Raw genomic sequence first — 27,999 nt, forward strand, 5'->3', positions numbered from 1 at the left:
GGTGTACATGTGCGGATGTCTGCCGTGAGTCAGTGGAGTTCACTGAACCGTCGCGAGGAACGTTTCCGCCCATAAGAAAGATGGCGGCTCCCTTGCTGGAGAGTCTGTCGGAGTCCTTAGGTTCCCCGGAGCCAGCGGTTCGACTAATTTTATCTATTTTAATCGGTGAGTTCCTCCTCAACTATAAGTCTCGCATTGTCCTGTAAGTTAGCTGAAATGACAGCCGTCCCACTGACACGCTGGGCTGTTTTTATAGCTCTGTGTAACTGTCAAGTTCCCCTCACTGCTAACATAACGCTCAGTCAGGTACAAACTGTTACACAGCTACAGGCTGCAAACCGGTTGTTTTGGTCTAGTACTGTGAAGCTAGCAAAGCTGAATAATAGCCCTAATAAATCAACCACTGGGTCTTCTGAATCAACAGTTTTGTCTCCAAAAACCTTGATATTCAAAGGGACACACTGTTATTCATTCAAGCTGTCACTGCTTTCTTTATTAGAAAACAACATCATCGGCTAACGCGTGGCTGTAACTTACGTTAGGGAGAATTTTTAATGGGGCCACCTTTTTTAAAATGTATATATTATTATTATTATAACTGTGGACCAATTACAAAACTATTCACATGGGTCAACCGAGACAGGTTTGTAAAATGCATTTTAAAACGCCCTCCTTTCGTTGTTTGTGAGCTGTAGGATTAGCATAATTGTATGAGACTGGTGTTTTGTGAAAATAACAGCCTCAATGTTGTTGGGGGAGGGATGGGCTTTGACAAGGAGACTGGGCACAGACTGCCAAAACATGTCCCCCAGCCCTCCATGTCCCACTCTGATGAGTAGAGAGGGGGCAGAAGGGCTATAACGGGGTTGAATGTAAGGACAAGACCCTGGCTTATTTAATGGGTTGATTTTAATGTTTACGTTATCTCAAATGCTGGTGAAGTCTTCGTAGCATTACGTTAAGACAAGTTGGTCGGTTTGTGGGGGGGTGTTAGTGTGTGTATGGGGGTGGGGGAGGACGCCCTTTACGCTGTCCTCTCTGAACTTTGCTCTGACACGTCAGTTTTCTTCTGTATCGCCTCTCATTAACAATACAATGGTCATAACGTGGCTGCTCAGATCAGACTTTGGTTGGCTAATGCCTGAAACCATTCATTCAGTCAGCCAGTTGGTCGCTGCTAGCCACAGTGTTGCTTAATGAGTTGCATAATATTGTATAGTAACTGCCTTCTATAGCAACAGTGACTCCTGAAATAACAGGTGGTTTTCAGTGTTCCACTACCATGATATATGTTTGTCAGCCTACTGATTTACCACAGTCGCTACACATTAATGCCCTGTCTGTGTAGGACTCTAAACGTATGGAGTGTGCTTATGATACACTGCTGCAACTCTCACATATTTCTCATAAGAAGCTGACACAACTCTTAGAGATAACCCTGATTTACCTGATTTATTTGATTGCAGAAGTTTGATACCAGTTTTTAGTTTTCAATGTCCTCAAATAAAAAAAAAACAAACAAAACAAAAGCAGCCCCTTTATAATGTGTCCCATAGATTTTGTGCTAAGGAAAAAGCTAACATTTCTCAGCAAATTTCCTAACACTGCATCTCCTAAAAACCAAGCCCCATAAGCAAATACAACTGGACTGGCAACTTAAATTTAAACTCTTACCATGCTTCTAAACAGATGCACAAAAGATTAAAGCTGCAAGTGACAATGTGCGTGCCCTATCTTGTAATTTAGGGCAAATTGGGTGAGTCACAACCACAGGACGTGCAACAGCCCAGGGTAACTGTGGGACATGCTCAGCTATGACAGAGAAGCCACTTTGATTTTCACACACAATCAAATGTCAAATGACAATCAAAGGTGGATACATTATCTATTAAGTTTTGGTGTCCATTCTTGGTTAACAATGGAAGATGTGAGTGCACTGTAGAGTTCCTACTACCTTCCTCCATAAGGCGGCCTATAAGGGGTGCTATGATGGGTTAGTTCATGTACATGATATGAATCGAAGACTGTTATCTCACATGAAAAATTAAAAGAACATAGAATTTGTATATGAGGCATCAATTTTTTGTCAGTTAGCCAAAATGGAAAAAAGTAACCCCACCAAACCCAAGGTGTAGTCACACCTTTTGATGAAGACTCGACCTATTAATAACTCTGAATGTTTATTGTATCTCCAATATACTGACCAAACATGGGAGGCATCAGAAGAGTAGGAGTTAATTATATTTTCATTAGATTGAACAAAAATGTCTGACTTCCTGTTGGGATTTCAGTAATGATCCAGAGGCTTTTTGTAGGTCTAGTCATACCACATATCCTAAATCTATAAGTTGGGGTTGAATGTGCTGCAGGGGCTTTATTTCCAAAATCATGTCAAAGCTCGTGTGTGTAACATTCAACTGAGAACTGTGTAAAATCAACTCTACTCCCCCTCCCTTCCTGTTCTTCTCCGTGTTTGGGCTCCGTAGCTCCACCCCTCTTCTCACATACCTCCTCGCGAATGTGCATGTCCATTGAATTGAACACTGACAGTGGCAAAGCTCTCATGAAGTGATTTTGCTCTGCTTTTCCAATGAAATCAATGGCCAAATTAAAATTACACCTACTACAGCGGACAATAGGAACGCTCTCTCTGTCCTGAGCCGTGATTGGCTGCGAGTACTAGCCTCCTCATTGGCTGGAGTATCGTCCCTTACTGGTTTACCTCAAGTGAGAGTGCAGTGCAAGCAGGCGTTGCAGAAGTGTGTCATTCTCTTAGATGGCTTCAACAACAAGACCCTCTCAGGTGGTGTTGTTTTTGTTGGCATATGACACCAAAAATAAATCGCTTACTACAGCTTTAAGCCTTTCAGATAACTTCCTGTTTCATGGCGGTCAGTACATCACTTTGCTAATAGTAGCTGACTCATGCTTTTGAGCTTTAAAAGGTGGGATGGTACAGGTCTTAAACCATTTTTTTAAATGGTTAACCTTGTAGGAAGGGTAGAAAGTGAATTCCTGTGGGCAGAAGGTGACGCTGATGAAATGAAAATCTGACACACTGCCAAAAAATGATCCGACTTCGACCCCAGTGATAGCCCCTACTTTTGATTAAAACTTTAGTTTTGATCTTGAACAGCCTATGACTTAAAAATGGCCAAATTTTGACATACAATGGAATATAACCTACTTCCTGTGCATGGAATATACTTTTTTTCTGTGGTAACGATACTGCAGGAATAAATATCCTGTTTTCATGTGTGTTGCTCAAACCTAGCTGAGAGGTTTTAGGAAGTGCCGTGGAGCCATTTAGCAAGGCACATGCATGAAAGCAATATTTCACGTAAACTTCCACAAATTTTGAATTTAGTGCAATTTTTGAGCATATTAAAGCACCCAAATTAGTAGTTAATTTGCTGAAATTATATAGGTCTACCGATATTGGTTTTTAAGGGCTGATACAGATACAGATTGTTAGTAATTTGTGAGACAGATAACCAATATTTGGAACTGATATGCCTTTATTATGAAACAAAACTTGTGCTTTATGTGGCAAAAATAAAATTGCATGGTCAAAAAATGAAGGATAATGAATCCTTTTCCCCTACCTCTATCAGAGAAAAACAGTAGAGGCACAAAAACAGGAAGTGATGCCATGTGCTGTCTGTGTCACTGGTACCTAGGCTGAAGTGTTGATTAGTTTGTACAAATAAAGCCAATCCAATTTTTTGAGACTTGAGGGTAAAAATACAGCCAGAGTAGTGCACGTTAATTAACTGTAGAATCTGTTAAATAAAATGCCACTTCTGATCTTTGGCAAAATGCCAAATATCGGCTTCAATAATCAATCAAGCCAATAATCAGTAAACCCCTACAAAATAATAATGCTTTGAATTCCAGTAGGGCTCTTAAATGTCAATGCCTGGGCCCTAAATAAAGGCAGCAGCAGGCAAGAGCACATTGATTTAAGATAAACTGCAGAGGCCGCTTTCATCATTATGAAGGAACATGTCACGCTTTGTAATAGCATGGCCCATTGATGTGTGTTTGAAAAGCAGTGGCCATCCATAGCAAAGAGCTTTAACTACACCAGAAGACTTTGTGCATAGATTATTTCATGGTTTTTCTTGGTCTTTTCATGGGATTTGTTGACAATAACTCTGTAGAAACTCCCTAGCTGTGTTCTTAAAATGGATCTAGACTGTTCTTTTCATGATCCAGTAATAATGATACTATGCTGTGTCATTAAGGACAAAGGTGCATGGACCAAGTCATGCCATCTTACTCAGATAGAGGCAATGGTCCTTCCTTTTCTGATTGGCTATTGGATCTATGGTTTATGTCAGTTTAAAGGAACAATAGTAATCACTGAAAATAGCAATTGTAAAACTTTTGTGGTTTTCCACTTTCAAAATATGGATTTAGGATTTAGGATACTTTATGGGAAATACACCAAATTTGTGTGTAGCTGTTTGCTTTTTGTGGATGTAAATAGACAAACATGATTTAGCAGGTCATTTCATAATTACTGTATAAGGGGCAAAAAAATAAATAAGCAATCTGTGTTCCGCTGCACTTTTTCTTCAAATATGGTCATAAGACGCAAAGCCTTTTGCCTCTTGGTCAGATTTTTACCTCAGAAAAACCTTTCTTAAATCGAGAAACTCAACAGCCAAATCATAGTTCAGATATTCAACTATTACTCACATATCAGTAAATATTTACAGCATGATGAGTCTGAATGTGAAAAATAGAACTGGCTGACCTTCTGTGGAAAAACTTCCCCAGTCATGGGTTAGTGTTTGTACATTACATGATCCTCCTTGAAGCACTTATCCTTCTCTTTGAGATGCCAGATTTGCAGCAACACTGATGGTAACAATGTGCTGTTGTTGTGTGCCAATGTCTCATACCACAAGGTCGGAGCTGATACCAGGAGGTGTCAACAATGGCTACTGGCTCAACTGATATGAAGCTTTGTACTGAGCTCCTTTAACTTTCATTCTCTCTGTGTTTCTGTCTCTCCTGCAGGGTATCCCTGTGCTCTGGTGTACCGGCAGTTCTTGTTCTACAAACCTGCCAGAGTTATACACTTGTTCCACACGGTCTCCGGACTGGGTCTAGCAGCATTCAACTTTGGTGAGATGAAGAGATGAATACAGGGACTGCATAGACATAATGATATTATTTGTGTAAAGCTGTTTTTCATTACAGAAGCTCTGGTTTGAATCATCTCACAGTTTTTTTCTGTCCCTTCTTACTCCCACTATTGTGTTGTCTTGCACAAAAATTGTATTTGAATTTACTGCCTCTTAAACAACATTCATTTTGGGTTGCCTTGAGGTCAAACAAACAACTTGAATGCCTTATTTTCCTTCCGTAGCTTTTGTAAAGTCGATTTTTTTTTTAACATGGAGGGGTTTTGAATTGCTCTGTTTACTCTTGTTGAGTTTGTGCAACAAACAGAGTGGGGACCTGGTGTATAAAAATCGGTTTCACTGCAGTTTAGTTGCACCTTAAATTTACATTTTTCACACACCAACAGTGTTTACTGTGTATGTGAGCAGCAACCAACAACTCTGAATCATTTTGGGCAAAGTCACACAACTTTGACTTGCGGTGTTGGAATGAGTTCAGTGTTCAAGACCCAAACTTTGTGTTTAACATGTCCAAAAATGTCACTAAATTTGGTTCCAGTATCAGTGTGATCAAACAGTTTAGGAAAATAAACACATCTCTCTTCTTGTTTTGGAATAATACTGAAGTTGTAGGCTTAAAGGAATATCACGTCATTCCAAGTCATGTGGTCTTCAGCTTCATTGACACTCAGTGCTCACATCCCTTTCACTGTTTAATAACATGTTTCTCATTCCTGAGTATATCTTTTTGAATCACTGGTTAAAAACAGTTATCCATACACAAATCATATAGTAAAATAGTGTTTTTGATCACTTAACGTATAGAAATACTGCTTGGTTTAAACAGAGAGCTCCTTAACACTTTAAGAACACAATGTCTGAGATCAGTCAAGAGGAAGACCAGGCCTTTTCATGTGCATGAATCATCAACTATTGTTGAGTCATTTCTGCTTTTGAGGAGGAAGTAAAAGTTGCCTCTTTGACTGACTATGACTGCAGGATTTTTCCTTTCTATTTTTAAGACTGGTTGTTTGTTCTATAAATTGTTGGAAAAGATAAAGAAAAACTTTTGATGTTCCAAGAGTCTTAAATGATAATTTAGGATTGCTGGTTTTGCCTAAACAACACACCAAAATCAAAGAAACTGAAATATCAATGAGTGATGTTTAAAACATTCATATCTGAATAACCGATTTCTCTTTAAGTCAATTTTTTTAAATTATGCAAGATACATGCTTTCTTCAGCTTTCTCATATAACTGTACATTAAAGTGAAAGTAAACGCCCAGCTCAGAGCTAACTCCACCTATGTCAGACTTTTGATAAATGCACAAAAATTGGGCAGTTTGGTACTGAGAGAAGGGAGGGGAAAAGGACAGGGTTTTCCAGATGAGGCGGGAGTGACAGTGATGTCCCCTTGCCACAAAGTGACACAGAGTCCTGCAGCAATACTGCCTAAGAGCGATCTTTGAAGGTGGAGGATTTTTCCCCTCCAGAGTCCTCTGAAGCAGGCTGTAATGTGGTGGTGGACCGGGGTGGTCCTGAGCACTACCTGTTTGGGCCGTTGACTCGAGCACCGGCATTACTAAAGCCGGAGCATTCAGAGCAAAGGCAGTGAAGGTGCAGGAGAGGATGGGAGTGTGTCTGAATGGGAAAGTTGGTTAGAGGTGGTAAAATTCTACCTTTTATATAAAGTTTGTGACAGAAATGCCACATAAGCCACACCTTTTCAGAAAAGATTGAAAGCAGATATCAGTTTAAGCTAACTAAAAGCTATAAAATGCTGATTTTTATCAGTTTTGGGTCAAATTTCAGAAATAACACCAGTTATTTCCTTTTTTAAATTGTAGTTCAGTCAGATACCTCAGTGTACAGCTAAAAAAAAATGGTTCACTACTTCTTTAATAATTTGAGAAAAGAAAAACAAGAGTTTGCTCTGTTTTGTTTAATAATATCAGGCATAATTTTTTATTTTAGTTCTGGTTTTCATGAGTTGTTCTGCTAATGACTGCTAAATCTAATCAGTTTCTTCAGCACAATTTCTGTTGCTATCATAAAGTTGCAAGCAGAAAAAAAAACTTCTTTGATACTCAAAACACTGAGTTTTTTGCCATTAGGCTCCTAAAATGACAATGACTGTCTGAGATCTTACACTCATTATGTAGAGCTCTGTGTGGGGAATATGGCATTTTGTAGTGCTATCCTAATTCTGAGTGAGAATTGTTGTAGCTCTCATAGTGAGCTGATTGTGTTCCACAATTCAATATGAGTAGCAGGGTGCAAACTATGGTCACTAACCAAGCAATACATACCCATCATGCATTCAAGGGAAAAACATTAACAAGCAGAAAGTGAAGATGGACTACTTTCAACCACAGCAGGCTGAAGACAGAAATGTATCCAGTTTGAGTATAGCACAGAAAGCATAGAAAATTAACGTTATGTAGCATCATTATAGAAATCTAGAAGATGGTTTTAGAAAGAGAAAAAACAATACTGGTTAAAATCAAACAATACAACAAAATATCTCCTGGGCACCCAAACCTGCTTAATTTTAGTTTTTTAAATTTTGATTTTAAGTTTCCAACACTGACATAAGAAAGGGTAAAGACGTGACAAAATTAGATAAAGTTTTTGTCGTTATAAAAGGCAGTATCAACAAGGTTTTTAAAAAATGTACAGAGCCTACCTGAAACCAATTACTAAACCAAAAGGAGTGTCTGCAGTGATTCTCTCTATGTACATTTTCCATATTTAGGTCATTTCATGGGTGTCAGTGTTTGTGCAGGGCTGTGAAGCTGTCATCAGTGCATAAGTTTGGCTGTAAAGGAAACTTAAAGGGACCAGGAGGCATTGCAGTCGCTCTTCTCTGCTCTCTATCTGTCCGTTATAAGGCTGTGACAGAGGCTGTGACGGAGGGCATAGCAGATAGGCTTGCAGCGCACAGAAAGAGGCGTGTCCTCAGCATCAGTCAAACAACATTGACTGAAAAAAAACATTGCAGCATTGATGACATGTTTCTGACTTCTTTAGAGTGTAACTGCTGTGAAACAACCTGGAAACAGGACCTTCTCTCTTTTTATCACCGCTCTGTTTTAGGAATAGGACACACTCACTCCAAATTGATCAGCCATCGCTGCACACTGTTTCTCTCTCTCTCTCCTGTGATGGATTTGTTTAAGTATATACGTTGACATGTTTTTTTTCTTTAAAAAAATCTTTACTTGCAAAATCTGAAAGTGTTTTAAGGACTGAATTAAAAAAAAATTGGGTCTGAACTACAGTTAAATTTCTGCATAGATATCGGTGTCAGTATCAGTACCTCTTTGTAAAGAGGTGGTCAATGCTTCATTTGACACCTACCCTGCAGCAGGGGTAAAATCCTTATAAAATTACTATATGGAGTTAGTTAATCTTGTTGCTGATGATCTTGTTTATTTTTGTAGATCATTCAGCCTGTTTCATAACTCCCAAAGATTACAGGTTGGATCAATAACCCTTAATGGACTTCAGTATCAAGATATCTGTAAATGGGCTTTATTCGTTATAGTTATGCTCTAAATGGTGTAAAAGAGTGAAATATGAAGCTTCCTCAGGGTTAAATGCTGCCCTCTGGAGTAAAAACAAACTGTTAACATGATCTTTCTCTCTCTCTTTCTTTATTCTGTTGTGGCTGCACTTGGATTTTACAGCAGGTCTGTTGCTTCCTCTTTCTCTTTATGGCATCCTTTTTTCCAGCGCCCCTCTGTTGTCTTTTCTTCCTCCATCTCTGCCTATACTGAGGTGTGGAGGGGAAAATGCTGTTGTCATGTCCAGTCCTTCGGGTCACACTCGACTGCACTCACCATCTCCTGCTCCTCCCCCGTCTCTCTCTCTCCTAGGCTCCCAGCTCTATCACTCTGCAGTATGCATCCTCGTCCAATTCCTGATGCTGAGGCTCATGGGAAGGACAGTAACAACTGTCCTGAGCAGCTTTACCTTTCAAATGGTGAGATGTCTCACTGTCTCATTACATTCCTCCTACATCTCCAGACTTAATTTGTTGCATTAGCTCCCTTTGGACTCTCACTGCAGTGGTCTGGGTTCTTCATACTAGTGTGTCTGCAGTTTAATATCATAATCCTACACCTGCATTCTGCCTTGTTATGCCTCTGTTCTGTTTGTGTTATGTTATTGTCCTATGGAAGAGCTAATAATGTTATTATGTTGTCACACCATTCTTGAAGGCAGACCACTACTTTTACATGCTTGACATTTGTTACTCATATTTATGGAAAAAACAGTACCAAGTTTTACAACAGAAATATGCCCACTCACTTACTGTAACTTCTTTTTTTGCTTATTTTCCTCATTCCCCTCTCTTCCTGCAGGTATACCTGCTGGCAGGTTATTACTATACAGCCACGGGGGAGTATGACATCACATGGACCATGCCTCATTGTGTCCTCACACTCAAACTTATTGGTTAGTCGTTTTCTGCTGTGTACTCTCTCCTCTGTTTGAAGTTTTCTCTGTGTGTGTGGTTGGTTTGATATCTTCCTGTTTCTGCCGATGCATTGAGCCCACAGTTCTCTAGTGAACAATTATCTCTCTGATAAACTGCTGACACTTTCTCTGCATGTTTTAAAGTGTTCACTACAATGGTCATGATTGTATTAACATAGATTTCTGAAACTGATTGTTTTTTCTGATTGCAGGTTTAGCATTAGATTTCTATGACGGCGGGAAGGAACCTGTGAGTTTGTTGATCTCTCTTTCCCTTGCCTGCTTGATTATTAGTTTCTTTTGTTGAAGTTGTAGTTACTTTTACTCTTCCTTAGCTCCTGTCTGTGTCTTTTCTCTGCCCTGTTCTTCATTCTGTTGTACAGTGCCTACAAAAAGTACTCACCTCTTGAATGTTTTACCCTTTTTATTGATTTCACAAATCAATTATGGTTAATATAACTTCGCTTTTTTAAACAAAGAAATTACAACAACTCTTAAATGTCAAAGTGAAAACAGATTACTCTCAATAATAAACTTGTTAATGCCAATTAAATAAAACCATGTTGTGTTAATAGGTGACTATATGAATTTTTACCCCCTTCAAGTCAGTATTTAGTAGATGCACCTTTGGCTGCGATCACAGCACTGACTCGGTATGGTTAGGTCTCAATCAAGTTTGTACATCTGGACACTACGATTTTACTCAGTTCTTCTTTGTAAAACTGCTCAAGCTCTGTTAGGTTGCACAGGGATCAGTTGCAAACAGCCCCTTTTATGTCCAGCTCAAGTTCTATTGGATTGAGGTCTGGGCTTTGACTCGCCCACGCAAGAACATTTACCTTGTATTCAAACCATTTCTGTGTACTTTTTGTGGTAGGCTTCGGGTCATGGTCTTGCTGGAAAAACATCTTATCCCAAGCTGTAGTTCTCTTGCAGACTGAATACGGTTGTCCTCCAGGATTTTCCTAGATATTGCCGCATTAATTTTCCCTGTACCTTGACAAGCTCTCCAGGTCCAGCTGCTGACAAGCATCCCCACAGCGTGGTGCTGGTGAGGATGGTGTGTTTGGGATGTTCAGCATAGTGTCTTGTCTGACGACCAAAAAAGCACCATTTTGGTCTCATCAGACTAAAGAACTCTGCCTTTAATATGAGTTTTCTTCAACAGAGGCTTTCTTTTTGCCACTCCCCCATAAAGCTTTGACTGGTGAAGAACCTGGGCAACAGTTGTTGTAAGCAGAGTCTCTCCCATCTCAGCTGCTGCAGCTTGTAATTCCTTCAGAGTTCTAGGTGTCTTAGTGGTTTCCCACAATCTCTCACTAGTCTCCTTCTTGCACAGTCACTCAGTTTGTGAGGACGGCCCGATCGAGGCAGATTTACACGTCATATTCCTTCCATTTCTTGATGATGGATTTAACTGAACTCTGGGGGATGTTCAGTGCCTTACATGTTTTTTGTATTCATCCCCTGACTTATACTTTTCAGTAATATTGTCTTTGAGTTGCTTGGAGTGTTCTTTTGTCTTCATGGTGCAGTGGTTGGCAGGGTAACTGATTAACCAGTGACTGGACTGGTTTAAATGCTTTGATAACTTGAGACACTCACTTATTGGGAGACTACCAGCACCACCTGTCTGGACCTCTGTTAAATTCGTTTAGGAAGGAAGGTGCTTTAAGTGACTTTAAATTTACCATGGTAGTTGGTGATGTGGTTGGCAGACTTATGTTGTTTATGCCAAACTTTAACTCTACCATTTTGACTGGTGCAGCAGAGATTGAGGCTCGTCAAACCAGGCAATGTTTTTATAATCTTCTATTGATCAATTTTTGTGAGCTGGTGTGATCTGTGGTTTCAGTTTCCTGTTCTTAACTGACATCCTCTGTGGTCTCCTGCTACTTCACCCCATCTGCTCCAAATGCTCCTCTGCATTACGTGGTTGAAATAAGTGGTATTTTGATTCACTGTTGCTTTTCCATGAGCTTGAACAAATCTAGCCTTTCACCTCTGACCTCTGCTATCAACAAGACATAAATCACATTCCTTCAGTCATTCTGATGCTCATTTTAAACTTTAACACATTGTCTTGACCGTGTCTACATACCTGAATGCACTGTTTGCTGCCATGTGATTGGCTGATTAAATATTTGTGTGACAAAGCAGTTAATCAAGTATACCTAATAAAGTGACTGGACAGTGTATACATCTCCTCAGAGATTAAAAGTGAAGCTATGTTTATGTGGAAACACAATTTGACCATAAACCCACTGTGTGTGGGGATAGACTGTTGTCACTTTAACTCACAGACAGTAACATATCAGACACCAAAACAAAGTGTCAACAAGACTTTTATTGCAAAGCAAACAACTGTAACTTAAATGAAATACAGCTGACACTTCAGGCAAGTTGGATGCAAAGCTTCATTTGTAACAACTTAAACTTTGTGAAATTGAACCAGAACAAGGCAAAAGTAAACAGAAGAAAAATAATTGAAATGTTCTTTTTTTCTGGTCTGACCCTTCTCTGTGCCTTCTTCATCAAAAAGATATATGAGTGTCAGCCAGTTCACTTGTGTTTCATAGGGCTATTATAAGCTCCGTGGACTAGAGGAAGAGATGGGAAAACCCAGGAAAGGGAAACAACACACAACACTGGACAAGTAGATATCAAATTTTGTAGAAATACTGAGAAAGTGTTACTAAGTTCATTGGTAGTGACTTTATTAGATTTATGCTAAAACAGTGAAATATCCACAGTAATTTTGGACAGCGGTAGCTCATTCTGTAGGAACTTGGACTGGGAATGTGGGGATCAATACCTGAACTTTCTTTTGGAATTTGTGCCTGATTACTTGGGAGGCGTTGGCTCAGTTGACTGACACTTGACTTTGACTTAAATGAGCCCCCAACTGCTCAAGCCCTCTCACTCAGCAGCCTCCTCACTCTGCCATCTCCATTAGTACATATCCATAGGATCCTGTTTGTTCATGTGTGTTTCTGGCCCATGTGTGTGTAGCCTCATCAATAACTGAGTGAAAATATTTTACCCCTGGGGGATTCACAATAAAGGTGCCAGATAGCCCAGCAGTTATGAGGCTGTAGTTCTCAAGTAGACAGTTGGAGTTTGAATCCAACCCTTGGCTCCTGTACTCCGTGGCATTCCCACTCACTCACCCCTGTTTCCATCTCTATCCACTGTCCTCCTCCAAAAAGCATGCAAGTCCAAAAAATAGTCTTAAAAACAATGAATGTCTCTTTCCTCTTCTTCAGAAATCCCCACCAACCAATTCTCTTTGGGTTAGAACTTGAATTTTTCAGATTTCTCTGTTAATGTGAATGCCAGAATGTGTTTAGACCCTGACTTCTATTTTCTCTTGGAGCTATTTTTTCTTTATAGCTGTCTGTTGAGCAACTTTTTTCTTTCCTAACCTTTCACTCATCCCATCCACACTCTGCCTGGTTTCTTTCTACCACAGCTAGCATGTCTTGCACAGTTGCTGTTCTCCCTTCTGTTGCTTTGGTTCATTTTTGTATATGAGGCATTTATACTGTTTTTTTAGTTATCTGTTTATCAGTGTAGAAACAAGTTTGCCAGGGATGAGGTATAAACAGCCCTTTTTACGTCCAGCCACAAATACTATTGCATTGAGATCTGGGCTTTGACCTTGTTTTCCTTAAATCATTTCTGTGTAGCTTTTGCTGGTCATTGTCTTGCTGGAAAATAAATTTTCTCCCAAGCTGCAGACTGAATAAGATTGTCCTCCAAAGATTTTCCGATATTGCTATGGTCATTTTAACCTCTACCTTTACAAGCCTGCCAGGTCCAGCTGCTGAGAAACATCGCCACAACATAAAGCTGAACCCACCGTGCTTCACAGTGGGGATGGTGTGTTTGTGGTGATGTGCAGTGCTTGGTGTCTGCCAAAAATAGTGTCTTGTCTGATGACCAAAAAGCACGACTTTGGTCTCATCAGACCAAAGACCTTTCTTCCACTTGACTGTGGAGTCTCCCACATGCCTTTTGGCAACTCTAGTCAAGACTCAACAGAGGATTTGTTTTTGCCATTTTCTAATAAAGTTTTGACTTGTGAAACACCTGGGCAACAGTTGTTGTTTGCAGAGTCTCTCCCATTTCAACTGCTGAAGCTTGTAACTTGTTCAGAGTAGTCATAGGTTTTGTTGTGGCCTATGTCACTAGTCTCCTTCTAGTATGGTCAGTTAGTTTGTGAGGACGGCCTGATCTAGGCAGACTCACAGGTGTGCCATATTCCTTCCATTTCTTGATGATGGATTGAACTGAACTCTGAGAGATGCTCAGTGCCGTGGAATTTTTTTGTATCCATCCCCTGTATTGTACTTTTCAATAACCTTTTCTCTGTGTTGCCCTGAGCATTCTTTTGTCTTCATGGTGTAATGGTAGCCAGGAAAACTGATTGACCAGTGACTGGACCTTCCAGACACAGGTGTCTTTATACTATAATGACTGCGACATATACACTGCAATCTGATGATCCCCATTTCACAAATTGTGAGACTATTGGCACCACTTGGCTGAGCCTCTGTTGAATTAGCTAAGCCACTTCAAAGGGGGTGAAAATTCATACAGTTAATTATTTTACCTAAATTTTCTTTAAATGGCATTACATTGTTGCAAGCTGTTTTTAGTCAAAAAGCAAAAATTACATTACCCATGATTGATTTATAACATCAAGAAAAGGGTCAAACATCTATGGGGATAAAAACTTTTTATAGGCACTGTAAATATATTGTCATGTTAAAAAAAGCTCATCAGCATGCTTCTAAAATAGCATATCTGCCTTTTTTTGTTTTCCTCCACCACTTCCTTTAACTGTTTTTTAACATGTTTCCTTTCATCTTCTTTCCTTGTATGATGAACACCAGAGTCAGCTGAGCGCAGAGCAGAAAAAATCCGCCCTGCTGTCTGTGCCCTCTCTCATCGAGGTGTACGGCTTTTCTTACTTCTACGGAGGCTTCTTGGTGGGTCCCCAGTTTACACTTCGCAGCTACCAGCAGTTAGTGGCCGGGGAACTCACTGACTGCCCCAGAAAACCTCCCAACAGGTGAAGGAATGAGAAATTGACAAGTAATAAAATATAATGAGCTGAATACTATCTTTATTATATCTTTGTAAGAAGTTTCAGCACCCTGTAGGTAATATTATCATCCCCTCCTTATCTGCTTCAATTTGTGTCTCTCTCCTCCAGTGTTATACCTGCAATGAAGAGATTTGCATTAGGCTTTCTCTGCCTGGTGATATATGCAATATTTAGTCCCTATTACTCAGACAGCTACTACTTAACAGATGAGTTTGAGGTGAGTATGACAAGTTGTTCAAAACTCATTGCCTTGTATGCTTTTTAAATATTTCTAGATAGTTTTGCTCACCTAAAATGTAAGTCTATGTTCCTTCCTACAGGCTCAACCTTTCTGGTATCGCTGTGTGTTCATACTCCTCTGGGCTAAAATAATTTTGTACAGATACGTCAGCTGTTGGGTTATAGCGGTGAGTAACCTCTTGATTTGCAAACATGTGCATGAATTGTGGCGATAACAGCCCACTTATTTGTTTTTTCCAAATAAACCTCTTTCATGTGGCGCTGCCTTTACACACTAGCTCACTGTTGGAGATGAGTAGCTGTGCCCTTAACATACCTTCACTTAGACCCATGCATGAAGCCACACCCTGATCAGTTGAAGTGCACATGTTCAGTCCCAGTTTATCAGGTTTGTGTTACATGGTGTGATCTTGCATAACAAAAAGTGTGTTTGTGTGTTGCAGGAGGGTGTGTGTATATTATCTGGACTGGGCTATAATGGTATGGTGAATGGAGAGCACCAGTGGGACGCCTGTGCCAACATGAAAGTGTGGCTCTTTGAAACCACGCCACTTTTCCAAGGAACCATCGCTTCCTTCAACATCAACACAAATGCCTGGGCTGCCAGGTGGGTATGCCACCTCAAATCTGTGGCGGCCCTCTCTGTGGTGTCGTAAAAGTTAAATATTTACTCAAATGATAACAGTGAAGCAGTGGGGATTACAGTTTAATCCAATGTGTGTATGTAGCATTGCTTCACAAAGAAGGAGCAGTCTGGTTTTAATGCCAGTGCCTCTCCTCACGGTTTATTTCAACATCAGACGAATCTTCACAGGGAAGGGGGGTCAACCTGAGAAGGGTTTAAAAGTTTGAGGTTTTCCATGCCACATCATTTTATTATGACCAAACTGCGCAAAGCAATTTATTGAACATAGAGTTTATTACATGGTCCATTTCAGCTGAATGCATTAGCTTCCTGAGCTTATTTTCACTTTCTATTATCCAAAACTGCATGAGACAGAGAGGGTGGAGGAGAGTGAGTGACCACTTTCCAAAACAGAAAATAATTTGAAAATGCAGCCCCCACAAGGACAATAGAATCTGAAAGTTGTGTTTATGATATTTTTATTGGAAACGGTTAAACACTTTACAAATTTGTATTCCAAAAGTGTTTTCCCCATTATGTTGAGAAATAATGACAAACAAATAAATAGCTCACAATAATAATAATCAGTTAAACAACACTGAGAAACAAAAACAGTTCAAATCGAAAGTAAATAAAGTAGGACTGACAGAAAAGAGCTGAAAGAAACAAGCACTCTGGTGCTTACCTTAAAGAGTGATATAATGTGATAGACTTTATTGTCCCCTTGGGGTAATTTATGTTGGAATTAAAGTGCTGCACACATCTGCCTCCTCTGTTGTTTTAACTTATTAAAAAAACTTAAAAGTAGTAACATGAATTATTTCAAAAGAATGTGAATTTTTGTCCACAAAGTAAAGATTTCTTATGCAATGGTAAGCTGTCAAGAGATAGGTAGATGAACTTTCAAGGATTTTTCAATCTTATTTTTGTTAGAATCTGCAAGTTCAACCACTAGATAAGATAGAATAGGTTTGGGTGCAATAGGATGGATAGGATACAGTTGGGTAGGACAGGACACAGTTGGAAAGGATAAGGTACGAGGGATAGTATAGGATAGGATAGGATCAGAAAGTATGATAAACAAAAGCAAAGGATGGATAACAATAGGATATGATACAACTGGAAAAGATAGAATTGAATACTATAATATACAAAGGGTAGGATGGGTTACAACGGGTAGGATACATTTGTAAAGTATTCAATAGGAAAGAATGGGTTACTATTAGATAGGATAGGATAGGACACTATTAGGTAGGATAGGACTGGTTATTATTGGATAGGACTGGATAGGATAGGACAAGCTAGGATAGGATTGGACTGGTAACTATTGGATATTATAGGAAAGGATAGGAAAGGCTACTATTGGATAGGATAGGATAGGACTGTTACTATTGGATATGAAAGGATAGTATAGGATGGGATAGGACTGGTTACTGTTGGATAGGATTGGATTGGATACTATTGGATAGGATAGGACTGGTTACTGTTGGATAGGATACTATTGGATAGGACTGGATTGGTAATGATAGGATTGGATTGGATTGGTTATGATTTGATAAGTAGGTAGGTTGGTTCTTAATTGTCATCGCATATTTCTGTACAATAAAATGTAGTTTGATAGCACTCACCAACTTAGCAGCAACAGTCAACAATTTATAAACAATAAAAACAGTAAAAATGATAAAAAATAGTTAGGAAAGATATAGGATAGGCTTGCAGACAAAAGGATAGGATATGGTAAGAAAGGATAGGTAGCCTATTTGCTGTTAGCATGAAAATGTCTTTATAAGATCACTGTCAAAGAGTGATAAACTAGCAGACTATCTTCACTGAGTCCGCTACCACATGCTCTACAGGCATTCAGAGCGAGTAAGAGGTCTGGTGTGAAGTTCTTCTTTAGATGCAGATATTAATGTGTGACGTCTTATTCAACCGTCTAATACTGTTGTTGGAATTGTTTTATGCATGATTTCTTTGTACTTTGCTTATCATATTCCTTGAAACTCTTCTCTGCCTCTAAGCTAGAATCAAATAACGATCTAGAATATATGTAAACAGATGTTAATTTTTTCCCCAGATTTTTAGGACTTTTGACCGAATATGGTTTTGCCAAGCATTTCTAAATTGGAAATAATACTCACACTTAATGTATCAGATTATTTAAAAAATTAGGGTTATGCTATTTTAAAAATACATTACTGTGTGTAATCATGCAAATACTGTATGAAAATATATTAGTCCTAAAGCTGAATTTACATTATGCACTTCAGATCTGCAACAAAAAGTACTTTCCTACCCCGTTTTTATAAAAGTCATTCTCTTATTTTTTCCTTAATCCAGTTTACAATGAGAGCTAATAAGGAACAGAGAAAAGATAACATCATAGGTGGTAAATGCACCTCCTCATTTAAAGACTTACTATCAGAGCTGTGTTTATGGTAAAATTAGAGTGAATGGCTGGCTAAAGGAGTATTTTCATGTCCTTGATAGTCACAATACAGACATGACACTTGAAATGCTCTCATTGTTTGACCTATAAAGAAAAGTCTATTTATAATCATATCTGCAGCACTTCTGATTCTCCTGGCACACATTTAAGCAATTTAATGTTAAATGGGTTGAGTTTGATATTGAATTTACAAAGCATTCTTCATCTGGCAGCTTTATAGAATAATAAACATGCAAGCTTTTATGTGAGACTTTTAAATTCATACAGTATACAGCTCCAGTTTAAACCCAAAGGCTTGACTAATTAGTATGAGGAGGACAGTGTTTGATATATGGAAAAACTCCTTAAGGGGGTCAGTATTCTTCAAACAAACGACTTTATGTAAAGTGTCACATGAAGTATGAAGTACTGTTTATAGCTGTTCCAAATGGCCACATTCAAAGGCAGCATGAAAAGTCAGCCGTCAGCAAAAGGTTGTACAATTTACAGTCTATCCTCGAAGGCATCCACAGCGCTGCTGTTGAAGCATGAAAGAAGAGAGCATGATAGAGGAGTTCAAATACTGCTCACACTCACCTTAGCACCAGGCCAGTTGTTGAAAGGGTGTGCATGTCACAAAGTTAAAGGAATGACTGAACCCTGAATACAACACCAGGACTGTGTGCACATGTGTGTGCGTGGTAGGTGCTTTTAATGATCTCACAAACACTTTGTTTTGAAGGCTGTAGGCAAGGTTTTTTCCTACAGCAGCATATCCTGTTCTTATTTATCTGACCCGGCTCTCTACAGCTAATAACGTAGCAGCATGTCATGATTGAGCTGTGAAGGGAAAAACAAACAAACAAACAGCGGTATGGGGATTAAAAACACAATTTGTGTGAGCAGTTGTTTAAGATATTAAAAAACAAAGGCTGGCTCTGCATTGAATTCATGAGGACCCTTGTTTAAAGTTGTTGCAACATTTTAATATAACCTCAGTTGCTATGCAACAACAACTTCCAGGTATGTGAGTGCTTGCAATGTAGGCAGTGATAGATGATGCATAAAGCACCTTTGACTGGAAAACAGAGATTATATTATAATTTTTAACCTTTCTACTCATCTGTTTTCACAGACATGTTTTCAAGCGACTGAAGTTCCTGGGAAACAAAACGCTGTCTCATGTGGCCACGCTGCTCTTTTTGGCGATATGGCATGGCCTTCACTCAGGTTACATCTTGTGCTTCTCCATGGAGTTCTTCATTATCATCGTAGAGAGACAGGTACACTGCTGATACCATGCAATACATGGAAATAGATATTTAGAGGGTTAAAAGCCTGGAAGCAGGAAGAGAAGACGATTAACGATCACTGTTCTAAACAATCATTTTTTTTAATACCTTCTAAATTCAAATGCTGCTGCATGCTTTCAAGGACACTTGTGAAAGATAAAACCCAAATAAGAAGAGTGTCTTTGAAATGAAGCAGATGAACTGTTCCAAACACTTATATGACTGAGCAGCTAAAACCCAGTACAAGAAAACGGTTTCTAAAAGACTTTCTAGATTCAGGAAGTAGTCTAGTCAGCATTCTTGCACCCTTCGCACATTTTTAAATCATACTATTAATGCACACGGACTTTTATATGATAGAAAAAATATCTAACAAGACCTTGTAGATATTTATAGCTTAAATTTTAGACTTTTTTCAGTTTTATTTATTCTTTATATTTAATGTTTAATTCCTGCACACTGAGAGTAATGCTAACTGGTGTCAGATTCATTATTAAAATAGCCTCCATTTAATATTACAATCCCTGTAAACCAGGCCAAAGTTCACCATAAGGTCAGTTGGCAGGCTAATTGCTGGAGTGCTTGACTATTTTTCACTTAAACAAGGCTCAGCAGGAACAAACACATTACCTGCCGAAGATATGCTTTGCTCCATATTTCACTTGTCTTTAGTCTTGGATGATTAAAAGAAGCAGACTGTGGCTTTGTCTCTCTCAAAGCAGCCACAGTTCAATACCTCATGTCTTTCAGTGTCACGATGCTAAAGTTGAGTAAAGTATGTGACAATAGACATGGGGTTCGTTCGAAAAGTTCAAAAGATTCCCTAAGTCCTTTCCTATCCACTTTTCCTTAACTCCGGTGAAACACGTCACAGGGTCAAGGAAAGGTGGGAGTAAAATGAAAGGAGAGGAGAGCTGCGGTGATTAGGGAATCTGACCGCACTTTCCCTAGGCGGATGTTATGGATGTGACGTGTGTTATTTGTGTAAAAACTATAATTTAACGTTGATGGACTACAAAATACGCACCTACCACTTGGTGCGTTCTCTGTGTTGTTATGAAACATAAAAACCTGAGTGATGAATATGAGTCCATTAAGATTTTTATATCCTAAAGTCTCTTCAGGATGAGGAACTGTGACTGTGAACAGCTAGAACAATAGAAATATTTCTCTTTATCTGAACTGTCTGCAAAGTCAATACACCAATAGGAATAATATTTAAGTCCTTTTATTTCGCAATGATATTAAATTGTTTTGTTTTATTCCCTACGTATCATTTTTTTCTTTTATTCTGTCATCTCAATTTAAGTTTATTTTATTAGTCTACTCTGGTTCTGTCTTTCTTTCAGCTCGTCACATGAAAAGCTCTATAAACCTCATCTTACTCGCGTAAATAAGACGATAATAAATAAAATAATCACAATATAGCAACATCCCAACTTTATTGCTTGAATTGATTTTTAATTTACAAACTTTTATCACATTTACTTTAATATTTCATAATAGTGAAACAACTGCAGTTTGAAATGCTGACTGAATGGTTGGATAAAAATGGAAATGAGGAGAAATGAAAAGGTGATTATAAGTGGAATGATAAAGTTTTCATGTCTGTAATATTCCTCTGTTCATCCCTGTCTCCTTCTGTTTATCACATGCATTATAAGTTAGACAATGAATTTTACTATTTAAATCGGCCCTGTAAAGTTAAAGTCAAATTGATTGCTTGTTTTGATGAGTGGCCAACAGGTGTGTCACTTTAAATGAAGTTTATGCAAAGAATTGTGGGTCGTCTTTTCATCTCTCCTTTGGTAAAGGATGGTCTAGTGTTTCCTAGGCTTAAGGAGATAATAAAGGAAAGTAATGAAGCTCCTTTTCTATTCAGTTGGAGAATTTGAACGGCCTTTATCATGGCCGACACTAAAATATTTTCGGGTTCTTTCACTCAGTTAGTAAGCTTCCTAAGCAACTATTGGACTATTCGAACGGACCCATGCTCTATTCCTGCCAAATCTGTCACATTAATAGCCAGCTAATCATCATTGAAGACTTTTATTTTGAAGAACAACAGGAAATGGAGTGATTCCAGTAGCAACTTAATACCAAAGACATCTTATAAATGGGAGAGAAACATAACTTCACATAACTCAGGAAAAGAGGTATTATGAATACCTGAAGAGTTATATACAGGATGAGAAAATAAAACTTAGATTTATTAGCTCTAAACTGCCTGTCATAACACAAATGTTATAGTTTTTCTGATAGCTGAAAAAGCAGAGTTGAAACATGGCAGTTAAGCAGACAGATATTTCCTAGGATTGTGTTTCCTGTGGGTTGGTTTGGGCTCAGATGTATAAACCGACACGCCCACCCCATCCAATAGATAAGAGCAGATATTGCTGCCTTATTTTTGAGGATTTTGAAGCTTTATTTTAAATACTAAGATGTTTTTCATGACTTAAATTGGCCTGGTGGTTCATAAAATAGTGGCCTGTCATACAACAAATCTAAATTACTTTTTAAAATCACTTTATAGGGACTTTAAATGCAAGTTATTGATGTACAGTTGATTAAAAGGGGCCTAGTATGGAGCTTTGTGGAGCACCATGCTATATAGAGAGGCACATTAGAAGAATAAGCTCAAGTCTAAACAAGACATCAATTCCTGTTAACTATTCTAGCATTTGAACTTAGGACCTATCACCACACAAGCTTAAAGCTTAGCATATAATATGCCATGTTCTACAGTGTCAAAAACTTTATAGAAATCAATAAATTCTCCAAATGTAACTTCCTTGTTGTCTAGAGCTGTATATATTAACTCAGATAATTGGACTAAGTCATTAGCGTGCTTTTCAAAAAGTTAAAGTCAAAAAAAGACCATATCCAATACAAGGTGTCTGTGACCTCTGTTTTGGTTGCCACTGCTGTTTTAATGCCCATAAATTTGGCTTTGTCATAGTCATAGAAGCTCAAACATTGAGTAGTTATTTTCATCAGAGTGAAAGTTGGTTTTTTACCTCTTTGTATTAAACTTATTTTCCTAAATAAAAGTAGCTCTTTGATTTCATCATATAAACCCGTTACTTACCTGTTATCAAGAGACAGTCTCTTCTTATTACTATTGATCAAATGCACCTCACTGCTGAATGAGCCTATAATTAAATATTGATCAGAGTCACCATTCATATTGTATTATTGATATATAACCGTTATGGAAAATGTGTCTAACTGTGTGTTGTGTTTGTGTGTGATAGGCCTCGGCACTGGTGAGGGACAGTCCCTTGCTGACGAAGGTGGCCAACAGCCCGCTCTACCCTCTCATCTATGTGGTCCAGCAGTTTATCCACTGGCTCTTCATGGGCTATCCGTTAGTGCCATTCTGCCTCCTCACCTATGACAGATGGCTCAAGGTAACTCCAACACTACACAGGACTGATGACTCAGTGTTAGAGTTGGTCATCTCTCAACTAGAGGGTCAGAGATTTGATCCAAAGCTGAAGTGTCTTTGGGCAAGAACATTAACTCTGAACTGCTTACATTGCTGTGTTAGCGCTGTTTGAATACATATGAATGGGGTTAGTTTATACTGATGGCCACTTTACACAGCAGTCTCTGCCATCAGTGTGTGAACAGATTAGTGTGACCTGCAGTTTTAAATGGTCAGTAAATGGAGCTTGTATAGCACTTTTCTGGTTATTTGAGTCCATTTATCAGAGGCCAGTTTAATGCATAAAGAAAGAAAACATGCACACAGATGAGACAGTTTGAATAAGCAGGGTTTTAGACTCAAACAGCATACCTTACAGGATAAACCAAGGAGTGTATAAATGCAATTTAAGGGCCTGTTTCACCAAATTTCTCATTGTGATATTATCACTTTGCAATGTATGATCATAACATAATCTTTCATTTTTAAATCTAATCAACAAACACAAAAGAGCTTGCAAGAGAATCACAAATGTATCCAAAGTTTGCCAACTACACTCAACTGTACAACAGGAGTGTAGCCTCCGTGTACAATCTGTGTTCTGAGTTATTGTAAGAGCATGTCACTTCAGTATAAACATGCCCCAGGAGAACTGGTTTCAGTTATAGAAGGCTTATCAGATACCAAAAACACTGCACAGCTGTTTATCACACTGAGACAGGGTTTCACTTCTCTGGAGAGTTATCGGTTTGGCAATCATTTCTCATTCCGTTGTGACGGATCAAGTTAAATCAAGTCTATATTTATACAGCATGAATTACAAATTTGCCTCTGCAGGTTGCCTATCTGTTTAGCATACGACAACCTTGTTACACATTAGGGACAAAACTCCCCAAAAACTCTTTAGAGGGAGGAAAATTCTAAATCCTCTGCTTTAGAAGAAGGAAAGATAGATAGCTCTTCAGCACTGCAGTAATGTGTTCTGAACATGCAGAACTAGGAACACAAAATAACTACTATTATAGCTATTGCAAATTGCAATGTTCAAAAGAAACACGGTGTTAATGTTTGCATACATCTGGTTGGATCAAGCAGTGCTTTGCCAACATGATATTGGCCCTTAAAGTGAGAGGGATATCTTGCAGATGTGTTTTATTTTCCAACACAGCCCTAATTTAAATTTCCTGGATTCGTGGACACCAAATAGCCTGAACATGTTGGTACATAAAAGGGCAGAAAATGATAGAGCTTTAAAACATTCAAATTTAGTATCCATGCAGCATAACTATTGAAAACTGTGTGAATACAACTAAAAAAACTTTTAAACATGGAGTGAGAATTTTATATGTCATTGTTTAAATTTATCTGAAACAGCCAATAACGCCAAGGAAATACAAGAGAGAAACAGGAAATGGGCAGATTTTTATCTAACAATGTCTCAGATGAGCTGCTTTACTCGTCTGGTAACATGGAGTCAGAGAGTGGATGGTATGTGTACTCCTGGTTCAGGATTTTGTGACAGGCTTGCTGTGAGTAACAGGGCCAGGAGATGCACTCATCTTGAGGAGTGTTTTTGGGGTATAGGGTGCAGGTGGGTTTTTGAATACATTTACATTCATTTTTAAGTAAAGCTACAGTTGCTTCAAAGCTACAGTGCCATTTCGCAGACACTTTTGTCCAAAGTGACATACATCTGAGAGATAGTCATGGTCTTAAGGACCTTGCCCAAAGGCCAACATTCCTACTGATTGTTCCTTTTCTTAGATTTGAACCCTTGATCTACTGTACCAAAACCTGTGATGTAAACCAGTTTTGTCCAACTCAGAATGATAAGGCCTTTAACTGGGTTTAATTATGAGATTAAAGTCACAATTATGACATTAAAACTCATAATTATCAGATAAAAGTCACAATTCTGACATACAAGGTCATAATAATGACATAAAAAGTCATAACTATTGGATAAAAGTCACAACTATGACATAAAAAGTCATAATTATGAGATAAAAATCTAAATTCTGACTTTGTATCTTATAATTTTCTCATAATTTTGACTTTTTATCTGAGAATTATGACTTTTTAACTTGCATTTTCGACTTTTTTATCTCATAATTTCGATTTTTTTATTTCATAATTATGACCTCAGATTTTATTTTTCAAGAATTGCCTTAATTTCACATTTTTCTTTTTTATTTGGCGGAAATTGGCTTCCATAATTAATAGATGGGAGCATGTGTAACTCTGCTACACTAGTAACAATTTGGTGATTATCAAAATAATATTGATCAACAATGAGATCCTGATTGTTGATCATGATTAGTTATTAATTTTAGGGATTTGTTTTTGTATTTTTCTGAAGGTTTATTTTAAAAACATGTATATCCTGCTACTTGTCTGTTGCCAAATTGGGCTGGGACAAACTTGGCCCAGTCCCAAAATGCCTGACCAGGCATTTTTGCCCATCATCTTCCCCCATTGACATCAGATGAACAATCATCATGAAGATTAAATTATTTGTGCAGCCATAGCTGAAGATATTTCCCCTTTCAGTTTTTTACTATGGGCTTTCCTTCTACTGATCTTGCTAACATGATGGCAGTGAGCTAACTGGTTGTGTGTCAAAAGGTGCAAACATGGACAAAGTTTCCTGCTCCATACAACATTTGTTACAGACTTTTAGGGTGGGAAATTAACACCTGTCACCAACCAAATGCTGGTATTTTAGAGCAGTGTCAGGTGAATTTGCTCAACCTACCAGCCACTGAGGAGGCAGGCAAATAATTCACAGAGGGATATACAGGTAGTGACAGTAAATGGCATAAAAGGAGTCACAGATTTCTGCTTGTTTATATCAACTTCATGATCAAAACTGAGCAGACATGCACGCTTATTGACAAAAGAGCTGTTTATTTCCAACCCTGCAAAATTTCTGCTTTATTTTTGGTACAAAAGGGTTGATTTCTATGGCTCCATTTCATCTGAAGATAGACCATGTCTAGATGATGTATTGTTCGCAAATGTGGTCTCTGTATGAGTGAAACCAAATGATTTGGCTTACCAGAAAGAGTTATAATTTTATTACTGCCATGTGAAAATTGTGGAGCATACACAGAACACCTAGTCCAGTCTGGCCTGATTGTAGTGCATATACTCAAATCCTTAGAGAGCCACTTCAATCAGCCTTTGAAAATCCTGGATTTAAAAGAAAAAGACATCATCACTGCCACATTTGAAGTAAATACATGATTTTCATTTGAACAGTTTTATTTTTTCCATTTTGTAAACTTTGTGTTTAAATGTTTAAATGGGAATGCTCCTCTGCCTTTCTGCACATAAAGAGACTACAAAGTTGTAGATCCATCAGAGTAGCTTCAAGTCTATCATATCATTTTGCTAATCATTGTTTTCTCAGACATCTTTTTCTGTGGAAGGCGTTGGATTTACTACAAACTTGACCACTTTAAGACGGATAACAAATACTGGTTGAATCAGCACCAAAGCTGCACTAATGTCTTATTTTCCATTTCTCCTCAATGTGTTTGGTTGTTTCATATTGTGCTACTGTCACCTTTTTTTCCTTTTCATAAAAGCCTGCAGGTGCTGCAAATTATTTGGTACAATTTCAGTCGGACCATTTCATTGCATACATTTAGAAGTTCACATTTTGTCAGACTAACAATGATTTGACATTTTCTGTGTGTATGTAAACATACCTAGTCATGAGAGAGGAAGACACATGGTAAACACCCGAGGGTGGCTGTGGCAGCTGATTTAAGGGCTACAGCTTCTGTACGAACAATTTCACTTGAGAGCTAAACCAGCAACTCAGTAAAGGACAAAATAATTTCTTTAGATTTGATAAGACAAGACATAAAATAAAACTTTATTGATCCCAAAAGAAATTCTTGTGCCAAGTTTCTCAAGGCTGCTTACAGTAGAAAAAATGAAACCCCAGAAGAGAATAAATATAAGTACAACATACAAAAAACCTTAAAGTACATAATAAATGATTGAATCTGTAAGAGTGAGAAACTGAAACTGCTTACAGAGAGGCCTAATTAGTGTGAGTGTTAAGCTGTGTTTAATTCTCATATTAGTTAAGATTTCTTTCAGTTATGAGCAAACATGTCGAGACTGGTTTGATAAAAGTTACATTATTAAAAAAAAAAAAAAGATCAGCTCACAAGTGTCTTATCCTTCAAAAATGGCTGTTCTCAATTTACCAGTGAGGCAAACTGAACATCCAGCACCAAATCTGACCAGAGCGTCAAATGTGTGGGAGCTCTGGTCAGACACAGTGCTGAGCATTAAAGTGATTCAGTGATGAATCTTTAACCATTACACATTCTAATGATTCACTGCACCAAAAATAATTCACCGTTTTGTCACCTCTGTTTTTCAGGTGTATTGGTCCGTGTATTTCTGCGGCCATGTATTCTTCCTCGTAGCCTTTTTAATCATGCCATACCTCCGGAAGGTGCTGGTGCCGAAGAAAGAACGGAGCCAGAAGCAGGATTAAAAATCGGTACTAAGACCTGTAATGGTAAGGTGGTTTTTATGCTTAGCTTTTTGTCTCAATTATGTTAAAAAATAAGATGTACATGAAATTTTAAAATATCTTTGCGTTTGCTTGCAGGTCTGTTAAAGGCTGAATATCCACTGAAGGGAACTGTGACTTTCAAGGAGCAGAATGGAAAATATTTTAAGGCCTTTAGTAATAAATATATATATAAATATATATATATAAATGTCCATGTAAAAATAAATTTCTATATATTTTTGTGTTTTAAAATGGGAGGGTGTTTTTATAAACATTTTGAGAAATGTTTACAGGAAACGACCATCGTGCCACATGGGGTAATTGTGAGCCAATCAGGGGTGATTTCCTGTTTGTTTGTCGTGTTTTTTTCTCTCTTTAATGAACTGTGGAGGACTTGAGAGACTTTACATGCTGTCGACACAGATTTGCACTCACCAGTCACGGGTTCAGAGTCTAGCATGGGCTCTGATGTGTTGTTATTTTTTGTTGGAATCATTTCTCTGTCTCAGATCAAACACCCACGTTGAAGCAGCAACAGCAAGCATTCACAGAAGGTTAAAGCACAGTGCCAGCCTATGTGCAACTCCCTGATGTAATAGTGACACAAAGGGCAACAGCTTTCTGCAAACCACGGACGGTAATGATAATAATAATGGTAATCAAAGGGTCTCTTAAAAGGCTGCCAGTGGTTATACAAGCACTGTTAATCACACAC

General features: G+C 38.3%; 1 protein-coding gene across 1 annotated transcript; it reads left to right on the forward strand.

Moving 5' to 3' along the window:
- The first annotated feature begins 4 nt into the window (after window positions 1–4).
- On the forward strand, window positions 5–27,996 carry lpcat3 (lysophosphatidylcholine acyltransferase 3). Its single transcript, XM_041793454.1, has 13 exons — window positions 5–165; window positions 5,029–5,136; window positions 9,016–9,122; window positions 9,505–9,598; window positions 9,832–9,869; window positions 14,518–14,696; window positions 14,841–14,949; window positions 15,053–15,139; window positions 15,416–15,579; window positions 19,161–19,308; window positions 22,572–22,727; window positions 27,147–27,287; window positions 27,381–27,996. The coding sequence occupies exons 1-12, from the start codon at window positions 81–83 to the stop codon at window positions 27,261–27,263; spliced, it is 1,392 nt and encodes a 463-aa protein (XP_041649388.1). The 5' UTR covers window positions 5–80; the 3' UTR covers window positions 27,264–27,287; window positions 27,381–27,996.
- The last annotated feature ends 3 nt before the right edge of the window (window positions 27,997–27,999 follow it).

Source organism: Cheilinus undulatus, linkage group 8, assembly GCF_018320785.1.
Source record: "Cheilinus undulatus linkage group 8, ASM1832078v1, whole genome shotgun sequence".
In the NCBI taxonomy this organism is placed as follows: Eukaryota; Metazoa; Chordata; class Actinopteri; order Labriformes; family Labridae; genus Cheilinus; species Cheilinus undulatus.